Source organism: Odocoileus virginianus, chromosome 10 (genome assembly GCF_023699985.2).
Source record: "Odocoileus virginianus isolate 20LAN1187 ecotype Illinois chromosome 10, Ovbor_1.2, whole genome shotgun sequence".
Taxonomy (NCBI): Eukaryota; Metazoa; Chordata; class Mammalia; order Artiodactyla; family Cervidae; genus Odocoileus; species Odocoileus virginianus.
In genome coordinates this window covers 3,120,077-3,140,548 of record NC_069683.1, presented here as the reverse complement: position 1 = coordinate 3,140,548, position 20,472 = coordinate 3,120,077, and the positions used below count along the sequence as shown (strand labels likewise).

Sequence of the window (20,472 nt, the reverse complement as noted above, 5' to 3'; positions counted from 1 at the left end):
CATCTGAAAAATATTGAAAAGCATCTCAAATGATTAAACAAGATTCGAATTCATTTGTTTCTCAAAAAGGAAACATCTAACATCTAAAAAGAAGATCTTTGATACTTCTTTTACACTTTTTGAGGCACCTTCTTCAAATACTCAACATTAAAAAGGAAAAGAAAAATGAATTAAGGAGAAACACATAATTGTATTATATGAATATATTAAATAAATACCTCTATTAACTAGATTATAAGGAATCATTAGGAGAAAAATCTATTTATCTTCTATTAAGAGGTACTAATACTCTGCAATTTTTGTATAGCGCAGCTACTTTGATTTTGTAGAAAAAAAAATTTTTGAAAGACTCATTTCTTCAGAGGAAATGCACAGAAAAGAAGAGGAGGAGAATTTCCATTGATTTGGGGACACTGAAAATCAATACCCCTCCTTCTCTACAAGTTCCCTAAACATTAGGATATTGACTCTAGAGTCAGAAAGATGTGTATCTTACTAATTTTATCTTCTGTAAATCTAACTTTAATCTCCAATTAAATCCCATTACAGGTGTATTACATTAACAAAATCCAGTGCAGTCTGGTGCTATAAAGCAGGCTTATTTGCAGAATTGTTACTTTATACCTCTGTATCTCCAAGAATGAAGAGAAACGCAGGACTCTGGGCTTATTTCTAGAAGTCAAGGCTCATGCCCTGATGGTCTCGCTATTTGGATTAAACAAAAAAGAAAAGAGCAAGCACACAGCCCTTCTCTGGACAGGCAGTGTAAACAGAAGGCTGACATCACGTGTTTTTCATTTCTTCTCCCAATCCTCTTTGTCAGTGAAACCATAGATAAGTTATTGAGAAGACTGACAGAATGGGAGTTTATTCTTTCCCAACATTTTCAGAAATTCCAAATCCATGGACCAAGGCAGGAATACTCCAATAGGGAGCCAATGGTAACCCAACCAATACTAAGAGAAACCAGATGCTATCAACCCATGCAGCAGGGTGCATTAAAGGAGAGGAATCTCCCAATTAGGAAACTCTGACCTTGTATAAACCTACCTTCCTGTGTCCCCTCTGTAAAGAGAAACATTTCCACTACATAATATAAGCAAATCCTCTCCAGAGGATGAAGAAGATTTTACACTATCAACCTAGACCATCTTCAGGGAGAGAGACATCTCTACATTTTAGTGAGGTGATATTATGTCACCTTATACAAACATCCTTAAATATAATGGCTATAAATGCCTTTCCTCAGAGGACCTGAGCTCTGCAGAAATATAAAATAGTCATGGAGAATCTATGTACCTAATAATGTTTAATATTCATAGAGTGAAAAAATCAGGAATACATGAGCAAAAGAAACACAATATTAATAGAAATGCTGATTCACCTCTTCTAGTCCATGAGAGATCAAATTGAAAACAAAATATTTTAATAAAATTATTTAATGAGAAAGCATTGAGAATATTTCTTCTAAGGTTGAACATGAAAAAGGTGAACTGAATCAAAATTATTCTTAAGATTATTCTGGAGCTACTGATCAAATCACTTAGACTATAGAAATCAATGAAAAGAATGCAAATAAAAAAGGAGGAGTAACAATTATAATTTGAAGATGACATTTTTTTCTGGATATCCAAGTAAATTAACTGTTATAAACAATAGAAATTAATAAGTTGACTAGACAAAAAATAACATACATAAATCATTACACTAAATTATTATATATAAATCATTAGACTAAATATAATAGTAAAACAGCAACTAAACATACTAAAAGAAAAATCAATCTTAATTTTATACACCAGCAGAAAGTAAAAATAGATTTTTAAAATAACACAATAATTATCCAAAGCATGAAACACTTAGAAATAAATTTTTTTAAGTGTGTATAATGTATATGATGAAAGCTGCAAACTTTTCTGAGAAAAATTAAAGAATCCTACATGAGCAGAAAGATACATGATGCTTAAGAAATGGAGAACTCAATATTGTAAAAATTTCAATTCTCCCCAAGCTGATGTATACTTTCAAAGAAATTTCAACCAAATTAACAACTGGATTTTTATAGAGATTGACAAGCTAGTTCTAAAACTTATTTGCAAATGCAAAAAAAACTAGAACAACCAAAAAAAAAAAACCTCTTTAAAATAAAGAGACATAGAATATACATTATCTAATTTCAAGACTAACTGTAGAGGTATAGTAAATAAACCATTAAAATTTGAAATTTTGCTTTTCTAAAAACATCAGGAAATGAAAAGATATAACACAAGCTAGGAAAAATTATATATATGACAAAACTATATATAGCATATAAATGATAAAATTATATGCATATATCATATATACATATGACAAAATCTCTCTGTTAAGAATATACAAAGAATACTTCCAACCCAATGATGAAGCTGTTTATTTTAAAATGGGCTAATGGTGACAGTGAAAATCTCAGTGTAAGATCTTCTGAAAATCCCTCTATAAAAGCAACTAGGATACAGGTGTGCACATATTCACACACAGACACACACACACCCCAATCACAATCAAATTTTTCAGAACTCTGGAAATTAAAAAAAGACTTGCAGCAATCCAAGGAGCTTTTATTTATGAAACACAATTTAGGCTTAGTATGAATGCCAAGCTTAGAGGTGCTTTAATGTGCCTTATTCTCATCCTCTCCCTTCCCATCTCTTGGGAAGCCCTAAAAACCAAGAGCTGGCAGTCAGGTTGAAAAGCAGCGGCCTGGCAACCAGTTGGAGCAGATCAGGGTTGGAGCTCTTTGATAGCCCCATTCACAGAGCAGTTTCCTTTGGCCCGTGTGATGGTTCTTTGGAAGGCCCTACTTGCCAGACTTGTCAGTATTTGTCCTGACTTGAAGCTCACTCAGTGCAAAGAGCCTTTTTTCTGGGGTCATTTGCCAAAAACAATCAGAGACGATTAATTGTTTAATCCTGCAACTACCTGGGCTTCTCTGGTAGCTCAGCCGGTAAAGAATCTGCCTGCAATGCAGAAGACCCGTTTGATTCCCATGTCAGGAAGACCCCCTGTAGAAGGTACAGGCTGCCCACTCCAGTATTCTGGGGCTTCCCTGGTGGCTCAGAGGGTAAAGAATTCCCCCGCAACGTGGGAGACCTGGGTTTGATCCCTAGGTTGGCAAGGTCCCCTGGAGAAGGGAAAGGCTCCCCACTCCAGTAGAATTTACCTGGAGAATCCCCATGGACAGCGCAGCCTGGAGGGCTACAGCCCATGGGATTGCAAAGAGTCAGACACAGCCCAGCAACTAAGCACAGCGCAGGGACGTAGGCAAGAGTTAAGGCAAACGATAGGCGGGTCCGAAAGGCTTACAACAAAAAGTTCGGGAACAGAGGGGTTTTCCTGGTGGTCCAGTGGTTAAGAATCCGCACGGCAATGCAGGGAACACGGGTTCAATCCCTGATCGGGGAACTAAGATCCTACATGCCAAAGAGCAACTAGGCCCACTTGCTGTAAGTACTGACCCCATGCTCTGCAGCTAGAGAGTCCATCCACAATAACGAAAGATCCCACGAGCCACAACTAAGACCAAATGAAACCTACTAAATAAATAATTTTTTAAAAAAAAAAAAAACACCTCATGAATGAAATAGCCATAAGGGTACTTAAAAGTTCCACGATCTTGAGAATCTAGAACAAGAGCATCAGGAGGGGCTGTGTGCTTGTTCAAGACTGAACTAAGAAAGTCTTAAGCCATCACTCCAGGTAACCTTGAGGATATACTCAAGCAGGAAGTGAAGGCTAGCATGGAGTTGCAATCTGCCTGGAAGAGAGTTGAGGGCACACCCAAACACACAGCCAGAGACCCCTGGCAAAGTCTGAGACGCTTGTTGGTTCCAGGCTTTTAAATAAATCACTTGCTAATCATTAGCTGACTGCTAAATTAGAGGTTTCCCTGGTGGCTCAGATGCTAAAGAATCTACCTGCAATATAGGAGACCTGGATTTGATCTCTGGGTCAGGAATATCATCTGGAGAAGGGAATGGCAACCCACTCCAGTATTCTTGGCTGAAGAATCCTATGGACAGAGGAGCCTGGAGGGCTATAGTCCCTGGGTTCACAAAGAGTTGAAGCAACTAAAACTTTCATTTTCACACTTTGAAGCTGAGCAGGAACTTCAGTGGCCACACATGATGAAGAATACACATTTAACTCAAAAAAGTCACCATCATAGAGAAAACAGTCAGTAGAAACCATCCCTGAAAAAGCACAGGCATTAGAATTACTATTTAAGACTTTAAATCGAAGATGATTCTTTGGGACCTGAGTCCACCATCTTTCTAGTCTGCTGGCTTTCTGAATAAACTCTTCCTTGTCCCAGCAACTTGTTTCTCGATTTGTTGGCCTATGGTGCTGTAAGCAGTACAAGCTTGGACTAGATGACAATTTGGGGGGAGCCTTCCATGGGCTTTGTTGCTTGTGGCCAGCTGCCCCCAACCCCCTTGCCACTCGGGTTGGGAGATTTCTGTGTAAGGCCCTAGGAACTGCTGATACCACCTGTCACTTCAAAATTCCCCAAAGTGGCACCAGCTGTACCAGCGCTTGGCAGTTGGAGTAAGGAATCAACACTGGGGAGAGGACAAACTCCCTACAGTGGGATTAAGGTACCTGCCAAGATATTCCACTTACAAGGCCCACAACTGCTGCAGATGTTACAGGAATCCTGAGGAAGCATCTCCCTGTGGCCTTAAAGAGATCAAGCCCTGAGCCTTTGGAGTGTCAGCACTGACTCCAAGACCCTAGACTACCAGGGAACGAACCCTAGGGGTCATCAACCACTGAGAACTCACACAAGGGAAACCATTAGAACATAAGACCTGGCATCACCCAAACACCAGCAGCACCCTGTGCAGGCTGTCTCATCTAAACAACAAACAAAAACAAAAACCCAATCATCACATGACAGGATTACCATATCACCCAGCCTTGCCCATCCAAGGAAAAACAAACAAACAAGCAAACAAACAAGCAAACAAGCGAACAAACAACAATAAAAACTCAACAAAAATCTCACCCTATATGAAGCTTAAACAAACAACTGGACCAATCATAGGAGTGCAGAAACCAAAAGGAAGAAAAAATTCAACCTTGAAGACTGGGAAAAAGAGAACTCAAACACGATGAGGTAAAATAATAATAATGAAATGGCAGAAAAATACTACACAAATGCAGGAAAAAACTAGAAACACAGAAACCCAAATAAATGAAGAAGAAATAGGCAAAGTGCCTGAATAAGAATTCAGAATAATAATAGTAAAGATGATTGCAAACAAAATGGACAAAATGCAAGAATCAATTAACAAAGACCTAGAAGTTTTAAAGGATAAACATTCAGAGACAAACAGCACAATTACTGAAATTAAAAATACAAGGAATCAATAGCAGAATATTTGAACCAGAAGAATGAATCAGTGAACAGTTAAGATAAAATGGTGGAAATAATTTCTGAAGAGCAGAATAAAGTAAAAAGAATGAAAAGAACTGTGGATAATTTCAGAGACCTCTGGGACAATATCAAACGCACCAACATTTGAAGTATAGGGGTCCCAGAAGAAGAAGAGAAAAAGAAAAGGTATGAGAAAATTTTTGAAGAGATGATGGTTGAAATTTCCCCCAACATGGAAAAGGAAATAGCCAGTCAAGTTCAAGAAGGGCAGAGTCCCAAATACAATAAACAAAAGGAGAAACACACCAAGATGCATATTGATCAAATTAACAGAGACTGAGCACAAGAATATTAAAACCAGCAAGAGAAAAGCAACAATTAACATACAAGGGAAACCCCATACATTCAACAGCTGGTCTTTCAGCAGAAACTTTGCAGGCCAGAAGGGAATGGCAGGATATATATAAGTAATGAAAGGGAAAAATCTACAACCAAGATTGCTGTACCCAGCAAGGATCTTATTCAAAATTGATGGAGAAAGGAAAAGCTTTTCACACAAGCAAAACTTAAGAGAATTCAGTATCACTAAACCAGCCTTACAACAAATACTAAAGGGACTTATATAGTCAAGAAAAACAAGAGAAGAAAGAGATCTACAAAATCAACCCCAAACAATTAAGAAAATGGCAATAGGAACATATATATCAATAATTATTTTAAATGTAAATGGATTAAATGCTCCAACCAAAAGACACAAGCAGGCTGAATGGATACAAAAACAAGACCCATATATATGCTGTCTACAAGAAACCCACTTCAGACCTAAAGACACATATAGACTGAAAGTGAGAGGATGGAAAAATATATTCCATGCAAATGGAAAGCAAAAGAAAGCTGGAGTAGCAATCCTCATATCAGACAAAATAGACCTTAAAATAAAGAAGACTGCAAGAGATAAGGAAGGACACTATGAAATGATTAAGGCATCAGTCCAAGAGGAAGACATAACAGTTGTAAATACCTATGCAACTAACATAGGAGCACCTCAATACATAAGACAAACACTAACAGACATAAAGGAGAAATTGACAGTAACACAATAATAGTAGGAGACTTCAACACCCCACTCACACCAATGGGCAGATCATCAAAACAGAAAATTAATAAGAAAACACAAGTCTTAAATGATACATTAGATGAGATGGATCTCATTGATGTCTTCAGGACATTCTCTCCAAATGCAAAAGAATACACCTTCTTCTCAAGTGTACATGGAACATTCTCCAGGATAGACCACATCTAGGGTCACAAACCAAGCCTCAGTAAATTTAAGAAAATTGAAACTGTGTCAAGCATCTTCTCCCAGTACAAAGCTATGAGACTAGATAGCAATTACAAGAAAAAAAAAACTGTGAAAAACACAAACACGTGGAGGTTAAACAATACATTTCTAAATAGCCAACAGGTTACTGAAGAAATCAAAAGGGAAATCAAAATATTTCTAGAAACAGTGGCAATGAAAACAAGACAACTCAAAATCTATGGGATGCAGCAAAAGCAGTTCCCAGGGAGAAGTTATAACAATACAATCCTACCTCAAGAAACAAGAAAAACATCAAATATACAACCTAACTTTACACCTAAAACAACTGGGAAAAGAAGAACAGGAGAAACCCCAAAATTAGCAAAAGAAAATAAATCATAAAGATCAGCACAGAAAGAAGTGAAAAAGAAACCAATAGTAAAGATTAATAAAACTAAAAGCTGGTTCTTGGAGAAGATAGACAAAATTGAAAAACCTTTAGCCAGACTCATAAAGTAAAAAGAGAGAAGAATCGAATCAATATTATTAGAAATGAAAAAGGAGAGGTTACAACAGACAATACAGAAATACAAAGGATTATAAGAGACTATTGTGAACAACTATATGGCAATAAAATGGATAACCTGGAAGAAAGGGACAGATTCTCAGGAAAGTTCAATCTTCTAAGACTGAACCAGGAAGAAATAGAAATTATGAACAACCCAAATAAGAGCACTGAAATTGAAGCTGTGATCAAAAATCTCCCAAAAAACAAAAGCCCAGACCACATGGCTTCACAGGAGAATTCTATCAAACACTGAGAGAAGAGCCAATGCCTATCCTTTTAAAACTCTTTCAAAAACCTGCAGAGGAAGGAACCCTTCCAAACTCATTATATGAGGCCACAATCACCCTGATACCAAAACCAGACAAAGACAACACAAAAAAGAAAACTACAGGCCAATATCACTGATGAACATAGATGCAAAAATCCTCAACAAAATTTTAGCAAACAGAATTCAGCAACACATCCAAAAGCTCATACACCATGATCAAGTTGGGTTTTTTCCAGAGAAGCAAGGATTCTTCAGTATATGCAAATCAATCAATGTGATACACTGTATTAATAAACTGAACGGTAAAAACCATATGATAATCACAACACATGCAGAAAAGGCCTTTGACAAAACTCAGCACTCATTTGTGATTAAAACTCTTCAAAAAATGGGCATAGTCATATGACCCAGCAATCCCACTTCTGGGCATACACACCAAGGAAACCAGATCTGAAAGAGCCACATGCACCCCAATGTTCATCGCAGCACTGTTTATAATAGCCAGGACATGGAAGCAACCCAGATGCCCATCAGCAGACGAATGGATGAGGAAGCTGTGGTACATATACACCATGGAATATTACTCAGCCATTAAAAAGAATTCATTTGAATCACTTCTAATGAGATGGATGAAACTGGAGCCCATTATACAGAGCGAAGTAAGCCAGAAAGATAAAGACCATTACAGTATACTAACACATATATATGGACTTTAGAAAGATGGTAACGATAACCCTATATGCAAAACAGAAAAAGAGACTCAGATGCATGGAACAGACTTGTGGACTCTGGGAGAAGGCGAGGGTGGGATGTTTCAGGAGAACAGCATTGAAACATGTGTATTATCTAGGGTGAAACGGATAACCAGCTCAGGTTGGGTACATGAGACAAGTGCTCGGGCCTGGTGCACTGGGAAGACCCAGAGGGATCGGGTGGAGAGGGAGGTGGGAGGGGGGACTGGGATGGGGAATACATGTAAATCCATGGCTAATTCATATCAATGTATAACAAAAACTACTGTAATGATGTAAAGTAATTAGCCTCCAACTAATAAAAATTAAAAAAAAAAAAAAAAAATGGGCATAGAAGGAACCTACCTCAGCATAGCAAAGGCCATATATGATAAGCCTACAGTAGACATTATTCTCAGTGGTGAAAAACTGAAAGCATTCCCCCTAAGATCAGGAACAAGACAAGGGTGTCCACTTTCACCACTATTATTCAACATAATTCTGGAAGTCCTAGCTACAGCAATCAAAGAAGAAAAAGAAATAAAAGGAATCCAGATTGAGAAAGAAGTAAAGCTCTCAGTGTTTGCAGATAACATGATACTGTACATAGAAAACCCTAAAGATAGAATCAGAAAATTACTAGAGCTAATCAGTGAATTTAGCAAAGTTGCATGATACTAAATCAATACACAGAAATCACTTGCATTTCTATATACTAACAATGAAAAATCAGAAAGAGAAATTAAGGAATCAATCCCATTCACCATTGCAACAAAAAGAATAAAATATTTAGGAACAAACTCACCTAAGGATACAAAAGAACTCTACACAGAAAATTATAAGACACTGATGAAAGAAATCAAACATGACATAAACAAATGGAGAGATATTCCATGTTCTTGGGTAGGATGAATCAGTATTGTGAAAATGACTTTACTGCCAAAGGCAATCTACAAGACTCAATGAGATCCTATCAAATTACCAATGGCATTTTTCACAAAACTAGAACAAAAAATTTCACAGTTCATATGGAAACACAAAAGACCCTGGATAGCCAAAGCCGTCTTGAGAAAGAAGAACGGAACTGGAGGAATCAGCCTTCCTGACTCAGACTATACGACAAAGCTACAGTCATCAAGGCGGTATGGCACTGGCCCAAAAACAGAAATAGAGAACAATGGAGCAAGATAGAAAGCTCAGAAATAAACACACACACCTATGAGTACCTAATTTTTGACAAAGGAGGCAATATACAATGGGGCAAACACAGCCTCTTCAATAAATCGTGCTGGGAAAACTGAACAGCTACTTGTAAAAGAATGAAATTAGAACACTTCCTAAAACCATGCATAAAGATAAACTTAAAATTGGTTAAAGACCTAAATGTAAGACCAGAAACTATAAACCTCTTAGAGGAAAACATAGGCAGAACTCTCGATGACATAAATCAAAGCAAAGTCCTCTATGACCCACCTCCTAGAGTAATGGAAATAAAAACCAGAGTAAACAAATGGGACCCAATTAAACTTAAAAGATTTTGCCAGCAAAGAAAACTATAAGCAAGGTGAAAAGACAACCCACAGAAAGTTGACAAAGTAAAGGCAAATGAAACAGCTGACAAAGGATTAAATTTCCAAAATGTACAAGCAATGCATACAACTCAAAACCAGAAAAACAAACAGCCCAATCAAAAAGTGGGGAAAAGACCTAAACAGACATTTCTCCAAAGAAGGCATACAGATCACTAACAAGCACATGAAAAGATGCTCAACATCACTCATTATTAGAGAAAGGCAACTCAAAACTACAATGAGATATCACCTCACACCAGTCAGATTGGCCCTCATCAAAATGTCTGCAAACAATAAATGCTGGAGAGGCTGTGGAGAAAAGGGAACACTCTTGGACTGTTGCTGGGAATGTAACTTGATATGGTCACTATGGAAGATGGTATGGAGATTCCTTAAAAAACTAGGAATAAAACCACCATATGACCCAGCAATCCCACGCCTAGGCGTATACCCTGAGGAAACCAAAATTGAAAAAGACACATGTATCCCATTGTTCACTGAAGCAATATTTACAATAGCTAGAACATGGAAGCAACCTAGATGTCCATCGACAGATCAAAGAATAGAGAAGTCATGGTACATATATACATAGTGGAATATTACTCAGCCATAAAAAGGAACACCTCTGAGTCAGCTCCAGTGAGGTGGATGCACCTAGAATCTATTATACAGAATGAAGTAAGTCAGAAAGAGACAAATAAATATCATCTTCTAATGCATATATAAGGAATATAGAAAAGTAACACTGAAAAATTTATTACAGGGCAACAATGGAGAAACAGACATAGCAAATAGACTTACAGACATGGGGAGAGGAAGGAGAGGGTGAGATGTATGGATAGAGTAACGTGCAAACTTACATTACCATATGTAAAATAGATAGCCAACAGGAATTTGCTGTATGGCTCAGAAAACTCAAACAGGGGCTCTGTGTCAACCTAGAGGGGTGGGATGCGGAGGGAGATGGGAGCAGGGCTCAAAAGGGAGGGGATATATGTATATCTATGGCTGATTCATGTTAAGGTTTGACAGAAAACAAAATTCTGTAAGGCAGTTATCCTTCAATTAAAAAATAAATAAATAAATCAAAAAAGACTTTATCAACAATTTTTATGCAAATAAAAAGGTGATTTGTTATGAAAAAAGCATAAAACAATATCAGACAGTGGGGAAAAAAAGGCGAAAATCTACATAGAAGGTCCTTAAGAAAATAGACACCCAAAAAACATCAGATCTAACAGAAGTCTAAAGAACACTTCACCAAAACCCACAGAATGTATGTGCGTATGGAACATTTCTCCAGTATAAACCATATGTTATACCACAAAACATGTCAATGAATTTTGAAAGACTGAAATCACACTCAGTATTATCACTGACCACAACGGAAAGAAACTAGAAGTCAAAACAGAAGAAAAACTGGAAAACTCACAAGTGAGTGAAAGTCGCTCAGTTATGTCTGACTCTTTGCAACACCATGGGCTATACAGTCCAGGAATTCTCCAGGCCAGAACACTGGAGTGGATAGCCTATCCCTTCTCCAGCAGATCTTCCCGATCCAGGAATCTAACCAGGGTCTCCTGCATTGCAGGCGGATTCTTTACCAACTGAGCTATCAGGGAAGCCCTATGTAGCAATTTAGCAACACAGTCTAACCAACAGGTAAAAGAAGAAATCGAAGGGAAATTAGAAAATACCCTGATGATGAGTGTGTTGAGTGAAAACAAAAACACAGTATAACAAAACATATGAGATGCAGTGAAAGCTGCAGTCAGAGGGAAACTTACAGCTGTGAATGTCACATTAAAAATGAAGAAATATCCCAAGTCAATAATCAAGTATTATACCCTTGCCTGTATGAGTGCTATTGCTCCAGTCGTGTCCAACTCTTTATGACCCTATGGAGTGTAGCCCACCTTGCTCCTCTGCCCATGGGATTCCCCAGGCAAGAACACTGTTAAGGATCCAAAAAAAAGAAGCAAATGAAATGCAAGGCCAACATAAAGAAGGAAATAATAAATGCTTGTCACATGACCCGTCAATTGCACTCCTACTTGTTTATCCACAAGAAGTGAAGACATATGTTCAAAACATAAAAATGTTCATAAGCGTCTTTATTCATAATATCCAAGTATGCAAGCAAGAAAAATGTTCATTAAGTGGTGATTTAAATACCTTAACAAATTGTAGAATGTTAATTTGGTGGAATACAATACAGCAATAGAAATGAATGAATTATGAATATATGCAACAACACAGGAAAATCTGAAATCAGATCTATGGTTACCCGTAAAAGAGTTAATGACTGGGAAAAAGCACAAGATTTCTTTTTATGACAAAAGCTTCTTTTATTTTTAGTCTGGTAATAATCTCATGGATATATACTTTCTAAACTCAAAAAAAAAAAAACCTTAAAATGAGTGTGCCTTATTGTATGTAAATTATGCCTCAACAAAGATGATTTTTCAAAATATATTTATTTTTAAATAACATGATTCTTTTCTAGCAAGCCCAGAGAATCAACTGTTATAAGCAACAGGGAAATTCAGCAAGAAGTCTAGTTAAAAATCGTTCCACATAAATTAATAATAATGCTTAAAACAATAAATAATGGAAGAACATAAATTTATCCTTCGAAAGACCTAAAAATAAACTTAATAAGAAATGAGAAAGAGCTCATCAAGAAATCTATAAAAAGCAGACTTCAACAAATTGAAATATTCTCCCGTTCCTTGGCAGATCCTCATATGTTAATATAAATTTGATATGAACCCAATAAATAAACAAATAGAATATTTTGTTGAATGGTAGTAAATTGTAAACTTATTCTGCATTTTGTATGAAGAAAATGACAAACACTGGTGGTCAAAAATTTTAGGGGTTATAAAAAAATAATAAGGCGAAAGTAACCCAGCCAGCTACTAAGACATTATGGAGCTATAATAAAACAGTGTGGTACTGAAACACAGGGAGATTGGAAGATCAATACAACAGATATGAAAGTCCAGGAATAGGTCCAAATCCATAAGATAAATTATTACGTGACAATGGTGATACTGCAGTTATGGCATATAATAGATCATGCCATAAATAGCAGTAAAAATGACTAGATATTTGGGGTGAGTAAAACTGGAAACATCTCACATACTACATAAAAATAAATTTTAAATAGTTCAATTATTTAAATTTTAAAGACATTAAATTTTAAAGACAGTAAAAGAAAATGTTTAATTTTTTAAACCTTGGAGTAAAAGCCTTTGTAAACATGACACAAAATGCAAAATAAATTTGCTGTACAAGATTCAAAGTTTTCTCATAGGAAAACACCCCATTAGCAAAGTAAAACAATCGATATTGAGACATATATATTTGCAGTTCTTATAAGGAAGGGTACTTGACTCAAAATATCAGTATAAAATCAAACAAAATACTTTATCAAGAGAGCAACATATGTAAACAGATAATTCACAGAAAAAGAAATATTACTTTTTCGTCAACATGTGGGAAGATGCTCAACCTGACTCATAGGAGAAAAAGACAAACTGAGGCATACTGTTTTCATCTATCGTAATGACAAAGTATATAAAAGTTTCTCTGCAATGTGATGGATATCTGGAGAAATACCCTGGATTTTCTAGAAGTGATTTAAATTGATAGCACCTTCTTCTGGAAAGCAGTTAGATAGTAACCACCCAAAGACTCATAGATTTCTCCCTTAAATAACTTCTAAGTCCTAAAAGTATATTCACATTATGCACACTAGTACATTTATTATAGCATTGTTTTTATTAGTAGGGTTGGAAACCATATTTGTCTGCCAATAGTGCATGACAGTGGTCTGAATAAACTAAGGAATGCTGCTATTCTATGAAATGTAATGCAATTACGAAAAAGAGTGAGATTTGACGATAGAGGATGAGATGGTTGGAGGGCATCACCAACTCAATGGACGTGAGTTTGAGCAAGTTCCAGGAGATGGTGAAGGACAGAGAAGCTTGGCGTGCTGCAGTCCATGGGGTCACAGAGAGTCGGACACAACTGAATGGCTGGACTGCAACAACTGACCTCTCAGTAGTATTAAGTGAATGCGCACTGAAAACGACGTGTGTAATATGTTGCCACTTGTGTGAGCGAAGATAAAGAACATAAATATTAGCATGCTTACAAGCGCAATGCAATGTTTGTATCTGGAAATATAACAGAAGAATTTAACAGCGGTGATCTTCGGAGAGGCATACTAGAGATTGGGAATGAAGGGATAGAAGGAGACTCAGGTCTTACTCTATGAACTTTTGCACATCTGAATTATTAACCGTGTAGACCGTTTGTTTTACCACCACCCCCGTGCCCACCACCCCCACACACACACACAGGAAGGAGACAGGAGGAGGGAGGTGGGAAGAAGGGAAAGGAGAGAGAAGCGGGGAGGAAGGAAGGAACATGGGGGGAAAGGAGTGGGGAGGATGAAGACAAGGAGGAGAGGCAGGCAGAGAAGCAAAATAAAAAGCAATTTGTCAGAAGCAGGACAACCTTCAAAAACAAAAGGAAAGAGTCCCTGATGGCAGGAACACACAATAGATTTGTCCCCTCTGGAAAACTGAAATTTTCTTCAGCAGAAAATAGCTATTAAACACTGTTTTCCTGTTTCCTCCACTGAGATGGAAACCTCAGGGTCAGAACCTCAGGCTCCCAAGGGACATAGCATTGATCCCTTAAGCCCCAGCTAGAAATTGCCTGATGGGAAGGAAACACACAGAGAGACTTGGTGAGCCATCAGCCTCCACCAGTTGCAGGAAGAGAATCTGGAGGCTGCTCCTAGGTAAGTAAAGCCATATAATTTCCATTTTTCAGCATCGGCTGCATATCATTGCTGTGTGTCCAGGAAGTGGCCAAGAGAAGGGTCAGAGTCAAAGTTCCATGTGCCCCAGGACCAATAGTAATAGACTAGAAATGGAGTGCGGGAACTCAGTGGGCTGAGCACTGCCTGGATAAGGACATCAGTGATTAAAGAGTGAAATGACTCAGTCGATCAATAGATCAGTCAGTCAGTATTCACACCCTTAATGCATTATTTGCATGTGTTATGATGGCTACTTGATGAACACTAATTCAATACCTGCCCGTTTGCTGGGAAGTTTACATAAATTTACTTACTTGATCTTCATGATTCTGCAAAACAGGCTTTACTTCTTCCCCTTTTTCTTCATTTTCATGAAGTTTTGCTTTGAAATAAGCATGCATTTACAAAAAGTTTCAAAGATAGTAATGAGAAGTCCCATGTATTCTTCACCAAGTTTTCCTTCCAAGGCTGTATCTTACATAACTATAGTATGACATCAAAGCAGGATTTTTATATTGGTATATGTGACTGTGTGTGTATAGCTCTATGTCATCTGATCACATCTGTAGATCTGTGTTACTACTATCAAGATGTGGATCCACCCTCCATCGGATTCCAATAGATCTCCCTTAATCACACCAATCCCCTCCTGACACTCTGAATCTATTCTCCATCCCTACGATCTTGTCATTTTGAAAATGTTAGATAAAAGGAAACATCTGATGCTATGTGACTTTTTTACAATTGGCTAGTTTTCTCTTAGCATAATGCTTTTGACACTCATCCAAGTTTTTGAGAGTGTCAATAACCCATGCCTCTTTACTGATGAGCAATATTCCACAGTATGGATGTACCACCGTTTCTTTAACCAATCACCTATTGGAGGACATTTTGGTTGTTTACAGTTTGCAGCTATTGCAAATGAAGCTGTTATGAAACAATATTTTGGTATCATCATTGTTTTTTATTTTAGCCATTCCATTAGATTTGTAGTGATATCTCATTGTATTCTGAATTTGCATTTTCCTATTGTCTAATGATATTGGATATCTTTTCACGTACTTACCTACCTATTGTAGCCCTCTCTGGTGAATCGTCTATGTCATTATTCACTTTTACTTTGTTTTGTTTTTTAATGTTGAGATTGACAGTTTTTTATACACTGTAGAAATGTCTTTCTTCAAATACATTTTATCAGTTTGAGTGAGCGTGGAAACCTTATTTCCCTTTGCATCTCTTTACTCTCTCCATTTGGAATGCATTAATACTCATCATAAATATTCCTTCCACATACACTGAGAACCACATTATACAGGGTCAAAATTTTTATTTTAGCTGTCAAATATAATTTATAAAACTTAAGAGAAGGTAAGTCTAATGTATTTATTCATATCTTTGCTCTTTCCATGTTCTCTCTTATTTCTTAATATTCCAAGATTAATTCAATGAAAAGAAAGAGTTGAGTGGATAGGAAAACATGATGGAACTGTATGCTGTGTATCATTTCAAAATAATTCTATATGTATGTTTAAAGAAAGGAAAAGATTTAGCGTGAAAACATTAATCAAAGGATTGAACGAGTGGCTATATTAATATCACACAAAGCAGACTTTACTGCAAAGAAAACTGCCACGGACAGTGAGAGATCTTATGTAATGGTAACCGAGCAAGAGAAGTGGCGATCCTAAAGGCATAGGCACCAAACAGTGGTTTGTCAGCAACTATTCCGTGCCTCGCCCAGAGTAAACAAACCGTAATTATTTTTTAAGAAGATAAACCAAAGAAAGCATGAATGTTTAACTTCTTTTTGATCCTAGCTGTGTGTTTTAGCTCTTTGAATCAGAGAAGCATACTAAAGAAAAATAAATAAATGCAGCTTCTTAAAAGAAAACAAAGTAGTGTGTACTCATTTTGATAAAACTCTATGTAACTTAAGTAGCTGTTTTTCTACATTTCATAAATCTCTTCATTTATTGATTCTTTCACTCGTTCGTTTATCCATGTATCCAGTTAAGCACTATTTGTAGAGGTAGGAATGTTCCCTAACGGCTATGTTCTTGGGACCTACAGTCTATGAGAAAATAGAAATTAAGCAAAGGTGTAGAAATAATCTTACAAAGAATTATTAAAACTGATATAAATCCTAAAGAACAAGACCCATGGCAGGAGGAAATGACATACTTGTGTGAGAACAATCCTGGAGGAAGAGTCACTCAAACTGAGACCACCGAAAGAGTAAGAGCTAGCAGTGGAAGTGCTGGTAGAAGTAGAAAATGGACCAGAGAGTATTTAAGGCAGCAGGAGGCACACGCCAGGCCGGAAGAGCCAGGAATGGAGGCGAGCAGGAACAGGAGGAATCAGGGAGGCTGGGGGCACAGTAACAAGGAGACAAGAGATGTAAGATCAGACAGGGAGTAAAGTGGGGCACAATTGCACAGAATTCTATGGATGTGTCAAGATTTTTGGATAAAATAATTTGTAATATGGTATATTGCAGTCTTTTAATAAAATTATATGGTGAGTAAAAGGAAGCAAAAATAGATAAAAATGTTTCCATGTGATCTTTCATTGACATATTTGTGAATCAGTTCTCACACTGAGAACACAGCTTCTGGCCCATGGCAATTTGCCCAAACTGTGTGTCAAGTTCTCAAAGTTGGGTAGCAAGCTTCAGCCACCTGCACGTTTGCCTGTAAAGTCCGAGTAAATTACACCATAGGAAATATGCATTGATCCCACTGAAAAACCAAATATTATGGCATTTCCAGTTCCAGAATTAGTCTAAGAATCACAATGGCCTTCGCTTTCTCTGTTTTTTCTTTGCCACTTTTCAACTGATATTTAATTTTGCCAGCCATGGAACAGAACAATGGCACTGAAGTAGCTGAATTCATTCTCCTGGGATTCGCTGGTCAACACAAGTATTGGCATATCTTCTTCACAGTATTTCTAGTGATCTATGTGGCCACCGTGGTGGGTAACATTGGCATGATCCTCCTCATCAAGACTGACTCTTCCCTTCACACCCCCATGTACTTTTTCCTCCAAAACTTGGCTTTTGTTGATCTTTGTTATGCCTCTGCTATCACACCCAAAATGTTGCAGAATTTTGTGGGCACAAAAAAGTCCATCTCATTCATAGGCTGTGTGGTGCAATTACTAGTCTATGGGGCTTTTATAACAAGTGACAGCTACATCCTGGCTGCTATGGCAGTGGACCGTTACGTGGCCATCTGTAACCCTCTCCACTATCCAACAGTCATGTCCTGGAGGGCCTGCATTCAACTCTTGATTGGTTCATACTTCATGGGCTTCCTAAATGCTTGTGTAAATGTAAGTTTTACTTTCTCACTGAACTTTTGCAAATCCAATGAAATTAACCACTTTTTCTGTGATGAACCCCCAATTCTGGCCCTCTCATGCTCCAATATTTATTTCAATGTCATGGTACTAGCAGCCTTTGTGGGGTTTAACTTGACATTCACCATGTCAGTCGTCATCTTTTCCTACATATTTATCCTGATCGCCATCCTGAAGATCTCTTCTGCTGCAGGGAGGAAGAAAGCCTTCTCCACGTGCGCCTCCCACCTGATAGCTGTCACCATCTTCTGTGGGACGCTCTCTTACATGTATCTGCACCATCACACCACAGGGTCTCAAGAGCAAGAAAAAATGGCTTCTGTGTTTTACGGGGTTATGATCCCCTTGTTAAACCCCCTCATCTACAGTCTGAGGAACCAAGATGTGAGAGAAGCCCTGAAAGGGATAGGAAAAAAATACTTCAGGTTTAATCCTTGATTTCTGGTTCTCTACACCAGACGAACAGTGACAGTTTTTAAGAAATCAAAGCAAAAGGCCAAACAACATAAAGTTGCTCAACTTATTAACATGGAACTGAAATTTAAAGTAACAGTGAGATAGCCAGCTTACACCAGAATGACTGGCAAAAATTGGAAAAGAAAAGCAATGTCTATTAATCGCCGTGATGTAAGGAAAAAGGATGCCCCAACACCCTGTTATCTCAGGATTGTTTCCTGCCACCTTTCTGCCCCTGGGAGTAATTTCTCCTTCCAGTGAACCCATAATGCTTCTCTTGTATCAATAAATATTATTTATTTATCACTTCCTATCTAAATTATTTATTAAATATAAGATCTTCACTGTCATTTATGAGCAGTTGAAATACACTTTCTTTCATGACCTTTTAACATCTGGTATAGATCCTTAGATGCAGTAGGTAGTCTATGAATATTGAATGGACGGATGGATGGATGAATGATGATTAAAAAAACAATACTATGAGCAGCTTTCTGACTGGAAGTTATGTGAGGATATAGCCTACCCTTATTGTCTCTGAACAGCAGTCTGTAGCTAGCAGCATTCAAATGACCAGGAAAAGCTTTTAAAGTGTAAATTGCTACACCCCAGCCCTAGAGATATCAATTCAGTAATACTAGGTGGTGCCCAATATCTTTAAGTATCTACATATGTAGAATTGTAGATACTAGAATTGTAGGTGCTTTAATTGCATGCTCCACTAGAAAGCAGTTTTTAAGAGGACAAGATTTAGAATCTTTTAGAATGTGGTTTATGTCCCAACCATGCCATTCCCCAGAGGTGTATTTTTGGACGTTAACTGATTTTTCTAGCCTTGTTTCTCCAAGTAACAAGTATCTCATGAGATTTTTCAGTGTGTTTGTTGGCTTCTTTGTTAAGAACAGAAAAGATAATGCATAGAAATTATAGTTCCTGACACTCATAAATTCTAGATAAATGTTAAATGTAATGAGTGTGGGGGGGGTGTGTTCAGTTGCTCCTCACTTGTGTCTGGCTCTTTGCAGTCCTATAGACTGTAGCCCACCAGGTTCCTCTGTCCATGGAATTTTCCAGGCAAGAATATTGGAGTGGGTTGCCATTTCCTACTCCAATGAGTAGTAACAAGGATTATTTCAATATGGGTATGACAGATATTACAAGAACAACCTCATCACACACACACACACACACACACACTCAGAGTTGATAAGAATCCTCTTAAGATTTGCAACAAGAAAACCTTCCCCTCTGGGAAACTCCTCTCTCCTTCAGCAGAAAACTAATTAATAAAGGTTTTTTCCCTTTGATCCTGTCTCAGCACCTGTAGTCACAGGCACTCAAGGGAAGAAGTAGTAATCTCATAGACTTCAGCTATAAACTCTCTCCGTGGGGAATTCATCTGGTGGGTGGCAGCCTGCCCTTGTCTGGGAAGAAAATCTAAAAACAGATTGCATGTTTCCTATTTAGCTTTGCATAACTCTGGAATAGGAGGAGGAGAGTAAAATCTGTAGGATTAGAGCCAATACACTAGCATAATTAATCCTAAGATTGACTAGAGCCATTTTATCATCAGCAAAATAAACTATAAATGGAGAGAGAAAATTACTAATGGCATGGATAAATCATAGAATGGTCCTGAAGATGACAGCTAAAATATTAGCTAAAAACGTTCCCCCCAACTGAACATAAACAACCCATACAGAACCTGAGCGATAAACCAAGGCCACTCCAAGACTGAGATGGGCCAAGACAGAAAAAAGGGCCACCCTGTGAGTTTGCCTGAAATAAGAGTGAGATAAGGACTCTTAGCAACCAGAAAAATAGCTAAACATTCTCCTTTTCCTAATAAAATGAGTAAATGCCTCTTCTTTTTCTCACTTTAATTTTGTCACCTCTTAGGTACAAATTATCAAAATATTCAATCACTGAATTCCTAAATGATTCCCTAAACCCTGTGAG

General features: G+C 37.5%; 1 protein-coding gene across 1 annotated transcript; it reads left to right on the top strand.

The window, feature by feature from the left end:
• The first annotated feature begins 17,553 nt into the window (after positions 1 to 17,553).
• Positions 17,554 to 18,495, top strand: LOC139036978 (olfactory receptor 5AK2-like). Its single transcript, XM_070472822.1, has one exon. The coding sequence runs from the start codon at positions 17,554 to 17,556 to the stop codon at positions 18,493 to 18,495; it is 942 nt and encodes a 313-aa protein (XP_070328923.1).
• Positions 18,496 to 20,472: the final 1,977 nt, after the last annotated feature.

Bases quoted from the DNA above. Each gene is read 5' to 3' on its own strand.
- LOC139036978 (XM_070472822.1), top strand. From the start codon at position 17,554: ATGGAACAGAACAATGGCACTGAAGTAGCTGAATTCATTCTCCTGGGA.